The following is a 15,219-nucleotide window of genomic DNA, read 5'->3' on the forward strand; positions in this document are numbered from 1 at the left end:
GCTCTGTAAGACAACTGTCAAACCCTGATGGGTCTTTTCCATTCTTCACAACTTTGCTCGGCATGTATCTATAGTGTATTGTACAATGCTTATGAACTTGGTCCATAGATATGCAATGTTGTTAGTGGTGGGGATGAAATTTTCGTGGTGACTGCTCAGGTGATCTGAAACCTGTTTCTTGTCGAAATAGGGATACCTCACTACCTTTCTTTCTATCCCTGTTTACAGCCATATTCAGTGATGCTGTAATGGCCTTACAATAACTGATTCCCTGTTCTACATTGACCGAGTCTAAAGCTTTGGTTCTGTTTGTTATCAGCAGATATAAGGTGTTACCTTTACAAATCGGTTCTCTTATTAAATAGTTAAAAATAATTTTTGGATAAGGCATTTAGTAATAAGTATCCCTGGCATAGAGAAACAGCTGAAAGAATTGAAAACAAATAAGTTGCCAGGTCCAGAGGGAATCCCAGTTCACTTTTACAAAGAGTACTCTATGGCATTGACCCCTTACTTAGCTTCAATTTATCACAAATCTCTCACCCAGTGCAGAGTTCCAAGTGAGTGCAATAAAGTGCAAGTGACTCCAGTATGTAAGAAGGGTAAAAGAATGGACACGCAAAAGTACAGACCGATATCTTTTAACTGCGGTTTTTTGCAGATTCCTTGAATATGTTCTCAGTTTGACTGTAATAAATGTACTTGAGAGGGAAAAGTTTTTTTCCACAAATCAGCATGGTTTTAGAAAGCATCGCTTGTACAAAACTCAGCTTGCCCTTTTCTCACATGAGGTCCAGAGAACCATGGATGAAGGGCGACAGGCACAATCCATATTCCAAGATTTCTGTAAAGCATTTGACATGACGCTACACTGTCAACTGTTAACAAAGGTACAATTGTACATAATAGATCCTCAGGTATGAGTGGGACTCGAAGACTTTTTAAGTAACAGAAACCTGTATGTTGTCCTTGATGATGAGTATTCATCAAAGACTAGGGTATGGTTAGGAGTGTCTCAGGGAAGTGTGATAGGACTGCTGTTATTTTCTATGTTCATAAATGATCTGGTGGACAGGATGAGCAGCAATATGCAACTGTTGACTGATGATGCTATGGTGTACAGGACAGTGTCATCATTGCGTGACTGTAAGATGATATGAGATAACTTGGACATAATTTCTAGGTGGTATGATGAATGGCAGCTAGCTCTAAATGCAGAAAAATGTAAGTTAATGCAAATGAATAGGAGAAACAAACTTGTAATGTTTGAATACAGCGTGCTGCTTGACAGTCACATCGATTAAATATCGAGGCATAATGCTGCAAATGCATATGAAATGGAGCGAGCATGTAAGGATTGTAGTAGGGAAGGTGAAAGGCAGACTTCAATTTATTGGAAGAATTTTAGGAAAATGTGCATTTGTAAAGAAGACCTCATATAGGACTCTATTATGACCTGTTCTTCAATACTGCTAGAGTGTTTGGGATCTCACCAGATTGTATTAAAGGAAGACAACAAAGCAGTTTAGAAGCGGGCAGCTAGATTTGTTACCAGTAGGTTTGAACTATACGCAAGTATTACAAAGATATTCCGGGAATTCAAATGTGAATCTCTGGAGGGAAGGTGATGTTCTTTTCGAGGAGCACTATGGAGAAAATTTTGAGACCAGCATTTGAAGCTGACGGCAGAAAAATTCTACTGCCACCAATGTATATTTCACATAAGGACCGTGAAGATAATTATGGCTCTGACCGAGACATATAGATAGTACTTTTTTCCTTGCTGATTTGCGAGTGGAACAGGAAAGGAAATGATTAGTAGTGGTATAAGGTACAGTCCACCATGCATCATCTGGTAGCTTGCGGATTATGTATGTAGATGTAGATCAGTTTCACACAATTCCCTGTCCCTACTATCTGCCCTAATCACTCCCAGTTTATAGCTGGTAAGTTGGCATCACGACTTAATACTATAACATTACCAGGAAATTTACATGAAATATTCTTAAAGTTTCCCCTCAAGTATTCTGCCACTACTGATCCTGATGCAGGGCATCTATAAACAATACCATGGTTGATCCACCTTTAGCACCACCCAAATTATCTTCATCCAAATCATTTTGCATTCACAATCTGTACTAATCTCACTATTCTCCCCCCCCCCCCCCCCCCTCCTTTCTCTATATACACACCCCTGCCAACAGCATTCAACCTGTCTTTGAAATGTACATTCAGTCAGATATAGGATTTCATTGCTATTGACATCTGGTTTCAGCTAGCTCTCTATCCCTATAATTCTGTGGGCATTGTTACTGTTTATAAATTCGACTATTTCCAGGACCTTTCCATAGGTTCTCCTGCAGTTAGCTAATACTATAGTAACATTTTCTTTTTCCAAACTCCTATGATGAATGCTATCTTGTCTGGAATCACAACACATCTTATCGGGCTTGTGGAGAGAAGTCTGTATCCTAAAAAAACCAATACGTGCATACCACACATACTCCACTACCGTAGTACCTCTTCCTGTGTGTAGTGCACACCTGATCTACTAAGAGGGGTTGTACAGTTTTCCACCTGCATCCAAGATTGTTACAAAATCATCTGAGCATATGGTTTAAGTCTTCCACTCAGCTCCAAATTAGAGGACCATGATCAGTTCTAGAAATGATGCTAACAAAATAGTAGTTCTGCTTCCATCACACAAACAAGGCTGGCTGTCTTCACCAAAACCAGCCAGCCACTTGTAGGAACCAAGAATGGCCTCTAAGCCCAGGCATCATTCATACTGATGTGAGCATTGATTGGCCGCCAGGAGCACCCAGCATGCTCAGTCACTGCCAGCAAAGCCCTTCCACAGTTTTGATCAGCCGTCCTCCCTTCCCCTCACTCCCCCCCCCCCCCCCTTCTAAATCAAAAACCATAGTGAACAATGGCTTTCCTTCTTGACATGCTTGCTATTTCCATGAGGGGCTCGATTGTCCACCTAACATTGAAACTCCCACTGACAAGCAGTCCTACCCTCTGCACTTTTTGGATGTTTCAGTAAGATCGCCAACAGCCGCAATAGCCAAGGTGTCCGGTGCTGGATCAGAAGTACTTTCAGCAGTGGATAGTATCTCAAACCTGTTTTAAGATGTAAGGGGACAGCTATGTGGCCAGTACCCACTTTCATTTTTCTGCTCAGAGATTCACGACCCTGCCACTGTTTCCCTGTCACTGTGAGGTAAGCGTCGACCAGCCACAACACGCAAGTTGGAAGGTACATTGGCATCAGGGATCGCAGGCGACACTGTAGACCCCATAGGAACCAAACCAGTTGTCTCAAGTGCCCCAACGCCATCACAGCCCAGGGGAGCAGTCCAAGCCTGTCGACCATGGTCAACACAGCTTCCAGCTGTTTATAGACAATGACCAATTCCCCCTGCATCCATACACAATACGTTAATTCACAATCCATCTCTAATCGGTTTTCGTCTGTACACCAGATAGTGAACACTAACCCAAGAAGTTAAACTCACTCTACACAAAAACTGTGAAAACTATTTACAACAAAATAAATAGCATTGCTAAAATATATAAATAAACAGCTACTTTTCACTTCTACTCAGAAGCACGTAAGAATACCTACAAACTAAAAGGTGTAAACAATCTCTGTACAAACAGTTGGTGGCAGCGGCTGCTGCTGCTGCTGCTACTACTACTACTACTACTACTGCTGCTGTGATGATGATGATGATGATGATGATGATGATTATCACCATTCTGATTGTAGAATTATGTAAAATAAATGACAGAAAATGACTAGAAGAGTGGTGAGATACATGCACTTGCGAACATTGGCAGCAGAAATCACAAACAGAATTCAAGTCCTGAGCAGTACATACAACCTCCCTCTCCATGCTCCTCCCCCTCCCCCTTTCCCTATCTGGAAAAACGTTCATTTAATTCGTCACCTGTGTGATGTTCTTATACATTTCTGTGCTATCCAACATGAAACACATCCATCAGGTATGGCAGTGTGCAATTTCTTTGTCACAGGTGGTGCAATGATAGTTTGGCTAGAAATTGCGGAGGATAACTGACAATAGTTGGTCTATGTAAAACTGGTAGCTACCTATAATCATGAGTGGCAACAGCTTTTGCCATTAGGCTAACCATTTGGGATGATTGTGAAGTGGAACTCTCAATTTCACAGTCTGAATGAAATTATTTCCTAGTTCAAGAAAACTACTTACAGCAATATATCATTCTTTTTCCAGTTGTAGAAAAGATTCTCTGTTCTAATAAATTAGTCACCTTATATATCATGCCATTACTGTTTATTCTTGAACTGTGAAATAATACCCTCATAATAGAGAGTAAAGTATGACAATGAGCATGAACCACAAGTTTTGCTGTTGCTAATGACATGAACGCTTCGAAGAGATTTTGGGATTGCAGCTGGTCGTCGTAAACTTCACTCCATGATTTTCAACTGCTCACTTACCAGTCATCTTCAGGTGAACCATCAAAGACTAATGAAGACGTTCTCTGCTCCACCATATATAACGCGCTGTGATAGTATTGCCATGCATGTGTCAGAATCACGGTGACAGAAGGAACACACCGCCCAGCAGGAGCACCCTCGCTAGTGGAACTGCAAGGAGTCTTCAGCATTGAAACTTCCTGGCAGATTAAAACTGTGTACCCGACCGAGACTTGAACTCAGGTCCTTTGCCTTTCGCGGGCAATTGCTCTACCAACTGAGCTACCGAAGCACGACTCACACCCGGTCCTCACAGCTTCACTTCTGCCAGTATCTCATCTTCTACCTTCCAAAACACCGCGCATGAGTCGTGCTTCGGTAGCTCAGTTGGTAGAGCACTTGCCCGCGAAAGGCAAAGGACCCGAGTTCGAGTCTCGGTCGGGCACACAGTTTTAATCTGCCAGGAAGTTTCATATCAGCACACACTCCGCTGCAGAGTGAAATCTCATTCTGGAAGTCTTCAGCATTGCCACACACCGCAGTCATCGGAGTATCCTGTCATCTTTGGAGCAAATTTCGGAGACAACGGGATCCCATGCATTATCCAGCTGGTAGGCACTGTCCTGGTTCATTAGATTTTCCGCAATGCATATTTCGGCAGGTTGTTTTATGATGGAGTCCCAAAGAAATGTTACCGTGTCCAAAATTGTTTTGTCATACTCCATTGAATGTCTGCTGGAAACACAATTTTCCGCGATTGCAGACTTGTTGTGTTGCAGAACACGAGTGCAATGTTTATGTTCTGTGCAATATTTTTCCATTGTGCATGTTGTGTGTCCTATATAGTCTCTACCACACTGGAAAGGTATTTTGTAAATTCCCACCTTCCGCGATAACAAATTATCCTTCACTGGTCCCAGCAGGTCGGAAACCTTAGATGGTGGCAGAAAATCACTTTCATGTGAAAATTACTAAGGATTCTTGCTGTTTTGAAGGAAATGTTTCCAGTGAATGGAAGAAAAGCTAGGGACTTTGATGGTGCATTCTCTCATTTGTCCACTTCTCGGTCCTTGGTTTTAGCTGAAAATGCCCTGTTAATTTGCCAGATTGAGTATCCATTGTCTCTGAAGCTGTTCATAAATATGCAAGCTCTTTAGGTAAGCTATGTGCATCTGACACTGTATGGACCCTATGTACAATGGTTTTGAGCATACTCATGGTTTGGAAGGGTGATCGCAACTTGAAGAGTGCAAGTACAAATCAGTGTGAGTGGACATACGGTAAACAAAGTTTCTCACAGAGCCATCACTTTTTCATCTGATTCAAGTGCTCTTTGCTCAAAATCCTCCAAAAAAATGTTAGACACCAAGGGATACTGGTGGCTAACTTTTTTATTGAGGATTTTGAGGAAAAAGTACTTGAATCAGTGGTTCTTAAACCAACTGTTTTTTGGAGGTATATGGATGATACTTTCATAGTGTGGCTCCACAGAGAAGATAAGTTAATGGAGATTTTACATCATCTTAACTCCATTCATGATAACATTTGATTTACTATGGAATTAGAGATCAGTGGTTGTCTCCCATTCCTGGATGTTTTTGCCTAGACCGAAGAGTGACGGCTCTGTGGGACACATAGTTTACCCTAAGTCCACTCTCACTTATTTGTACTTGCGCTCTTCAAGTTGCCATCACTCATCCCAAACCATGAGTGTACTCAAACTCCTTGTACCCAGGGCCCATACAGTGTCAGATGCAGATAGTTTACTTAAAGAGCTTGCACATTTATGGACTGTTTCAGAGACAGTGGATACCTGACCCAGCAAATTAACAGGGCATTTTCAGTCAAAACTGAGAAGTGGATAAAGAGGAGAATGCGCCAGCAAAGTCCCTGTCTTCTCATCCCTTCATTGGAAAAATTTCCTTCAAAATAATTTGAATCCTTAGTAATGTTAAAATGAAAGTGATTTTTTGCCCATCGCCTAAGATTTCGGACCTGCTGGGATCAGTGAAGGACAATTTGTTATTGCGGAAGGCGCGAATTTACAAAATGCCTTGCCAGTGTGGTTGGGCCTGTATAGGACAAACACCATGTTGCACAGAACATAAACGTTTTGCTCACCTTCTGCAACCCAGCAAGTCTGCAGTTATGGAACATTTTATCTTCAGCGGACATTGAATGGAGTACGACAAAACATTAATTTTGGCCACAGCAACATCTCTTTGGGACTCTGTTATAAAAGAATCCATTGAAATATGCATGACGGGAAATCTGATGAACCAGGACAGTGGCTACCAGCTGGATAATGCATGGAATTCTGTCGTCTCCGAGAGTTGCTCCAGATGAAAATGCCAGAATACTCAGATGACTGCGCCAAGCGTCAGTGCCGTGGACAGCTGATCCTTACAGTTCCACCAGCGAAAGTGCTGCCACCGAGTGGTGTGGTCCTTCTGTCATCGTGACTCTGATGCATACATGGCAATACTATCAGCATGCTATATAAGGGGGAACAGAGAATATCTTTGTCAGTCTTTGGTGGCCCACCTGAAGATGACTGAAGTGTCCAGTTGAAATATCTTGGAGTGAAGTTTATGCTGACAGGCTGCAGTCCCAAAATCTCTTGGAACATTTAATTTGCTGGGATGATTTTAAATTTCATGTGTAACCGCTTGTCATTCGTGCTCAGCCGTTTCAGAAATGCTTCCAACCTGGTCAGAAAACCCATGACAATACCCATTTGGATCTCGGATAAATCTCTCTCCATTTCCTCATTACGACAACAACTGCACTGTTTTCTGTACCCCCACCCCAACACACTTTATCTACCCTGCACTGCTAGTGCTGCCATCTGTCGGTGGATGTTGCATGTTGACATCAAACATAGGCATTGGTCACATTGATGTGACTGGACCATGTAATTCTGTTCAGAGCATTCTTTAGTATTAATTTGTTCCGGTATCATTACAAAAGTAGAGTTTAGCCATTCTGTTTGGATGGTAAAAAAGGAGCAACAATCACCATTAACATTCAAAATGGATAATAACTGATCTTGAACAGGTTCTTGACTTTAATTTTACCTGCATGACAGTAACAGTTGAAATGGTTATATTACTGTGAAGATGAGGGCAATAGAAAAGAACCCCATCAGTTCCCTAATAGAAATTATGATGCTAAAGTTAACAGAAATCCAGGAGACATTTAGTGGTCCCTGTGTTCCTTTATAAAATAACTACTTGGAATGCTGAAAGCATGTTCCAAGAAGGTTAATTTGACAGTAATGAAACTACAGATATAATTAAAGGAAGGGAGAAAAAGGGAGAAAGGCTAAAAAAAATCACTTTGGGAATCAGGAAGAAGCGTAACGGACAGACTAAATGTGTGTGTGTGTGTGTGTGTGTGTGTGTGTGTGTGTGTGTGTGTAACCTAAATGGTGATTTCAACCTTCTTGGAGAGGGAGGGGGGGGGGGGGGGGGGAGTTCGACCAATTTCTATCACCTTGATGGAATAACAACACAGTCTGAGTAATCTATAACAGCATCCAGATTTGTCACACTATATAATACATCCTACAGCTTGAAAGCATATTATTAACAATCAGTTTGTATGTTTTAATTTTCTGTTCCATTTAGTTGGAGTTATTTTTCTTTTGTGCCTTTTTCCACCATTTGAGGAATCAGCCTACTAATTCTAAGGTATGTTTTAAAATTTTGTGAGATGTTTTTCCTGATCTCCCAATAGGTCACATCTACCATGAAGGTGTAGCTGAACTTGTAACAGTATCAGGCGAAGTGAAAGAAAGATCTTGTGACTCATTGATTATGTGTATTGTTACAACACTGAACCAAGGCTTAAGAAATGGTGGGGGAATTGGTGACATCTTACGAGCTCCAAGCAGTACTGTAAGTTGAACATTTACATTTCTTTTGCAAGTGACATTCAGAAACGGTCACATTTAAATGACAAAAGAAGTAATGCTTTGTATTCTGTTTCAGGAACCTCTGTTTGTGGCAAGAGTCGTGTATGATCTTCTATTTTACTTCATTGTTATTATTATAGTGTTGAACCTGATCTTTGGTGTTATTATTGATACTTTTGCCGACCTCAGAAGTGAGAAACAACAAAAGGAGCTAATACTTAAAGATACTTGTTTTATATGTGGTAAGTGTGAATTTATATAGTTTCTAATATGTATTAGAAACGTGCTGTGGGAATCATATAATTAAATATTAAGTGGCATTAGTAGCTCCCATCTCACCTATGTGATTAGACTGAACATAATTTTCAAGCTAAGGGCAATTAGTTTGGTTTGTTACTAGGAATTATCATCATAATGTGACACCCTATTCTGACAAATGACTTTCAACTTGTACTGTATCCCACTACACTTTATTGTGAAACAATTTGATCAACTAATTTTGTTGGTAAAGTCTTGAATAAGCAGAATAGATAGTTTTTATAGCTTTCCGAGAAAAACTCAACCATTAGAATTCTTCTAATCTCTGTATCATTTTAAGTGTCGGCTCATAATGAAACAAGCAACTGGACAGCATTTTGGACTGTTGTGTGTGCATGTGATTTGAGGCTTTATCGGAGATATTATTACTGCTCAGGACAGTCACAGAAGTGTTTTTCCAGTTATGTTGATGCATTTATCTGAGACTTCAGTCATTTATACTTTATAACATTATTCATATTGGATGTAAATTTTGTGCTTTTCATAGATTTTTGTCATTGTGTCTTTCCTTCTAACACTGCGCAGTTCCTATTCACTTGTTTATTGTTTAAAAGTGACTCATTGAACTGCTCAAAATCAATGCCTATTACTTTCTTAATTGCAATAGCCAGTGTTAAATCATACTAATATATTGCTACACCCATACATACAGTCCCTTAAAAATAAATCATCTCATCTGTCAACTGTGGGCTTACAGTAGGATCTCGCTAATGTGCCCTCACTGGGACTGGGAGCATGGCCAGAGTGCAAAACAGGCCGGATTTTGAGGTGAACACTTATAACATCACAATACAGTAAATAAAAACTTTAATTTTCAACTGGAAAGACTGTCTGAAATATTGTTCCATGTTAATAACAGTAAAAAAGATGAAAAGAAAAAGTCAACATGCCAAAAAATCTTACATAAAAGCTAAGTGTACAGTAGTGTCTGTATTGTAAAATACATCTGTATCATACAGTAAGATGATGATACTATAATTGAAAGTTTAACAACTGTGCATACCTTATTACAGTACTGGATTGACACACAACTAATTTTTCACATAACTGTTTAAAACATAAGAAATCACCTGGTAAAAACTGTTCTGTTCTTAAACAGGATTAAAAAAGAATGTAATGTTCTTTTCCTTAACAGATGACAGTCTTGATTTTGCCATGATGATCTGCAGTTTCCTAATCCTCAAAATGTTTACTGGGAGAGGTGTAGTACTTTGGTCAATGCATTGAAGGACTTTATCAAATGCATTCATCTCTATGTCGTACTTGAGCTGAGTCGAGATGTAGTTTCAGTATCTTCATTATCTTTCTCATTCTTTTGAGCTGTTAGAGTTACAGATTCTGTGTTTGCTCATCTGTTCATTCTCCTTCCGTTGTGCAGTTAACCTCAGCTGTAGTTATCCACTCATATCAGTGGGCTCAAAGTCCGGTTCTAAAGTTTGCGAAACCCTCAGAATCGCTGGAGTGTCTACGCCTTGCCTTTCATCACTTATTGCATGAGCTGTTTCACCTTAATTCTCTTCACTTATTTCTTGTGATTTTTCTTCTTTGTTTTCATTCATTTTTGGCCACAGTTTGCGCAAAGATTTTTTGAGCATTGATGCCGGCATTTCTTCCCAAACATCAGCAATTGTACAATTTACATCTTTTATATTTATGCTTCTGTGTTGTGTCCTCTCTAAAATAAGTCCAATGTATTATCAACAACATTGTCTCTTCAGCCACTCAGTGATCCCCTGGTTTATGAGATGAATTAAACATGTTACATTGGCAAGAAGAAAAGTTCTATTTCATCTTTTTCAAATTCTCCTTCAGAATGATGAGATGTCTCATTGTTGATTATAAATATGGCATGTTTAAGGAGTTTTTTTTTTTTTTCCTTTTAGGTGTTTTGTAATGACAGGAATACACTAATCATAAAATCATTTGCTAAAGAGGCTGGATTCCATCTATGTTGACATCTGGTTATGATAATACACAGGTAGTGATCCCTTATTAATGTTTTTGGTAGTCCTTGGTTTTCCTTCCTTCCGATGACAAATAGTGGCATCTTGTGATTGCTATTATCATTACTACAGAGATCAGTAGGTGCATTTTCTCCAGCAAGAGTTCTTGTAGGGATCATTTTGTAATTTAAGCCATACTCACCAATGTTATAAATTTGATCACGGGTCAACTTAAACTGTTTTGGATATTTTTATTACATTTTCCTCTAGTCATTTAAGTCTCATTTTTATCTATGATAATGATGGAATCTGAAGAAATGAATTAAAATTTGTGCTACAGCCAGGACCTGCACATGGGTCTCCTTGCTTTTAGACAGGAATGCTAACCATTACACCACTGCAGCACTATGGTTAACATTGCTGCATGGACTATCCAAGTCCAGTGCCCTCCCCATCACAAACTTTAATTCATAACTTTAGCTTATTTTCCTCCTCCTAACTAAGTTTTCAAATTTTGGAACAAATTCATTTGCAGCTGTTTCAGCAGCAGACAACTTCTCACTCAATATAATTACCGTATTTTTCGAATGCCATGTTATTTTTTCCACCAATGTAGGCAGCCTTCACTAGTTGTAAATTATTGATTTTCATTTTCTTTATCCAATTTTTTCATACAAATCAATGCCTTTTCTTTTATATGTCCAGACAATGGAGTTGTTCTTCTTTTCTGCTGCTCAAATCACACGATCAAGGCATTGTCTAGAATTTCACTTTTAGGCCTCTACAAAATCTTGCGTATTTTCAATCCGTCTAATCATCAATCATCATTGTACAGTTTTCCTTTTCTTCTAATACTTGTCTAGTTCCATAGGACCAAATTGAGGAGCAAATCTCCAACATCATAAAACTTATCAGTACACGAAATTACAATATATAAGTAATAACAGAGAAAATAAAATGTTTGAGCCCTCCAAAAAAAGAAAAAAATCCATAGGTTTATGTAAATGCAAACAACAATATAACACAGGAATCAGCTTAATTTTTCAAGGAACTTCTCGACGGAATAGAAGGAGTTATCCATGAGGGAACTCTTCAGTTTCAATTTGAAAGTGCGTGGATTACTGCTAAGATCTTTGAATTCTTATGGTAGCTTATTGAAAATGAATGCAGCAGTATACTTCATGCCTTTCTCCAGAAATTTTGTAGGCACTTGTCATAGCGTGGCATAAGTTTTTGTATGTCTTCTTCATTGAAGGTTGCCACCTGTGTATTCAACCATGTGCTAACATGTTCTTTCAGCTCGTCATTGTTGAAGTGTTGACTACCAAGGACAGATTTTAGGTGTAAAAAGAGATGAAAGTTGCTAGGAGCAAGGTCCAGGCTGTACGGGGGATGATCAAACGCGTTCCAATGAAATTCCCATAAGAGTTGTTTGGTCACATTCGCTGTGTGAGGTCGGGCATTATCGTGGAAAAAAAAACAACACCTTTTCACAGTAATCCTTGGTGCTTGTTCTGTATTGTGTGGTGCAATTTCTTAATGGTCTCGCAGTAATCATGTTCATTGATTGTTTGGCCTCATGGTAAGAAATCAATCAGCACAATGTCTTTTCTGTCCCAAAAAACAGTGCACATGACTTTTCGAGGTGTCAAGATTTGCTTAGGCTTAACTTTCATTGGGGATGAAGTGTGCCTCCGTTCCATTGATTGCCATTTTGTTTCAGGGGTGTCGTACGATACCCAAGTTTCATCCCCCATTACTATCAAAGAAAGAAAACCATTGCCTTTTTCATTGCAGTGTGTCAAAAACTGAAGTGCACTGCCCATCTGTTGTTTTTTGTGTTGTTCAGTAAGAAATTTTGGTGCCCAACGTGAGCAAAGTTTTTGAAATTTCAGTTTTTCAGTAACAATTTCTTGAATTAGTGATTGTGAGATTTGTGGAACTTCCATACAAGGGCACTAAGTGTAAACATATGGTTGTGCGTAATCTTCTCTTCAATTGTGTGAACCAGTTCATCAGTAACCACAGATGGGGGTTCACTTCATTCTTCATCGTGCACTTTATCGCGTCTTTCATTGAACAGTCTGGCCCATCCTCTAACCATTGAATCACTCATAGCATTTTGTCTGTAAACCTCACAGATTTGCCAATGAATTTCCTTTGGTTTAACTTTCTTTGTATTTAGAAAACGAATCACAGATCTGGTACCACACACGGCGGCATTTTGAATTACAGCTGACATTATAAGGAAGCACTACAAAGCACACATTGGCAGCAGCGATCTGAAAATGGCATACATGTCATCTCCTTGAGTCAGAGTAACTGCCACGCATCCTCGGAACTGCGCTCGTAGTGCTGCCATGGATAGAAATAGAAATGGAACTTACTTTCTGGATGACCCTTATATATATTGAGCGGCCAATGTCAAAACACACAGACTAATGAACAGACAAGAGGCCTGTGAACTTAACATCACTTATTTCCCAAACCACCCATTTCTGAGCCAAAAATATCATTTGAAAAGTGGAAGAGTTACCCAAAATATAATACCATATGGCAAAAGTGAATGAAAATAAGCAAAGCAGATTACTTTATCATGTCTAACTATCACTTATTTCAGATACCGTTCAAATAGTAAAAATGGCTGTATTAAGTCTTTAAACAAGAACCTAAACGTGGGCTTTCCACGGCAGTTTACAATCTATCTGAACACCTAGAAATTTGGACTGTTCAGTTTCAAAAAAATGGTTCAAATGACTCTAATCACTGTGGGACTTAACATCTGAGGTCATCAGTCCCCTAGACTTAGAACTACATCAACCTAACTAACCTAATGACATCACACACATCCATGCCTGAGGCAGGATTCGAACCTGTGACCGTAGCAGCAGCGCGGTTCCGGACTGAAGTGCCTAGAACCGCTTGGCCCAGCGGCCGGCTGTTCAGTTTCACTAATCATATGCCCATTCTATGAAATTAGAATGTTGGGTTTTGTTGAATTGTGTGTTAGAAACTGTAAAAACTGAGTCTTACTGTGATTTAGCATTAGTTTATTTTCTATAAGCCATAAACTTATGTCTTGAACTGCACTATTTGAAACAGTGCCAACATTGCACACAGAATTGTTTACTACCAGGCTAGTGTCATCAGCAAACAGAAATATTTTAGAATCACCTGTAATACTAGAGGGCATATCACTTAAATAAATAAGAAACAGGAGTGGCCCCAGCACTGATCCCTTGCCCCCCCCCCCCCCTTCCCCTCCTCCACACACAAATTTAACTGTGTCTCACATAGACCCCACATCAAAGCTATACTCAGCAATGTGGAGAATGACCTTTTGCTGTCTGTTATGAAAGTAAGAGGTGAACCAATTGTGAACTACTCCCCATATTCCATAATGGCCCAACTTCTGGAACAATATTTTGTAATATACACAATCAAATGCCTTGGTTAAATCAAAAAAGATGCCTTGTGTCCGAAACTTTTTATTGTCTCCGTCCAGTACCTCACAGAGAAAAGAGAATATAGCGTTTTCGGTTGTTAAACCACTTCTAAAACTGAACTGTACATTTGACAGAAAATTATGTGAAATAAAATGATTAATTCTCCTTACATAAACAGCCTTTTCAGTAACTTTAGCAAACACTGTTGGCATAGAAATAGGTCTAAAATTGTCTACATTATCCCTTTCTCCCATTTTATAAAGTGGCTTTACTACTGAGCACTTTAATTGTTCAGGAAACTGGCCATCCTTAATAGAAAAATTACAAATACAGCTAAGTACAGGGTTAACATCGGCAGCACAGTACTTTAGTATACTGCTAGTTACTCCATCATATCCCAGAGAGTCCTTAGTCTACAGTGATTTACTTATTGACTCAGTGTCCCCATTACTGGTATCACAGAAGAGTATTTCAGACATCAGTCTCAGGAAGGCATTTTCCAAAAGTGTTACATGATTCCCTGTAGAAACAAAGTTTTTATATAAGTCACCAGCAATACTCAGAAAGTGATTGTTAAATACTGTACATATGCCAGACTTACCAGTAACAGAAATATTTTTACAACAAACTGACTTTATATCACTGACCTTGTGCTGCTGACCACACTTTTCATTTGCAACTGACCATATGGTTTTAATTTTATCCTGTGAATTAGCTATTTTATTTGCATACCACATTCTTTTTGCCTTCCTAATAACATATTTAAGCGCCATACAGTACTATTTGTAATGAGCTATTGTAGCTGGATTATGACTACTTCTAACATTTTGATGTAAATGATATCTTTATTGCACCACTCGGGCACCCAGGTTGCCGTTTACCGCTAATACCCTGTTTAGAATGTTCTAATGGAGAGGAACTTTCCACGAACATGCAAAATGTGTTAAGGAAAGCATTATATTTTTCATCTATGTTATCAGCACTATAAACATCCTGCCACTCTTGTTCCTTTAAACAAGGCTTAAAAAAACCTCTCTGTTGCCCTTGGATTAGCTTTTCTACATAGTTTGTAATTATATATAGCATTTGTTTGAGTGCAAAAATCATTTAGTGTTAAAATTTGTGCAT

At 39.1% G+C, this 15,219-nt stretch overlaps 1 protein-coding gene across 1 annotated transcript in view; it reads left to right on the top strand.

Moving 5' to 3' along the window:
- The window catches only part of LOC124721161 (inositol 1,4,5-trisphosphate receptor), a 360,416-nt gene that overhangs the window by 327,078 nt on the left and 18,119 nt on the right, over positions 1 to 15,219 (top strand). Inside the window, exons 45-46 of the mRNA XM_047245990.1 lie at positions 8,207 to 8,367; positions 8,461 to 8,626. Coding sequence (XP_047101946.1) covers positions 8,207 to 8,367; positions 8,461 to 8,626 — 327 coding nt within the window. The remainder of the gene's footprint in view (positions 1 to 8,206; positions 8,368 to 8,460; positions 8,627 to 15,219) is intronic.

Source organism: Schistocerca piceifrons, chromosome X (assembly GCF_021461385.2).
Source record: "Schistocerca piceifrons isolate TAMUIC-IGC-003096 chromosome X, iqSchPice1.1, whole genome shotgun sequence".
NCBI lineage: Eukaryota > Metazoa > Arthropoda > Insecta > Orthoptera > Acrididae > Schistocerca > Schistocerca piceifrons.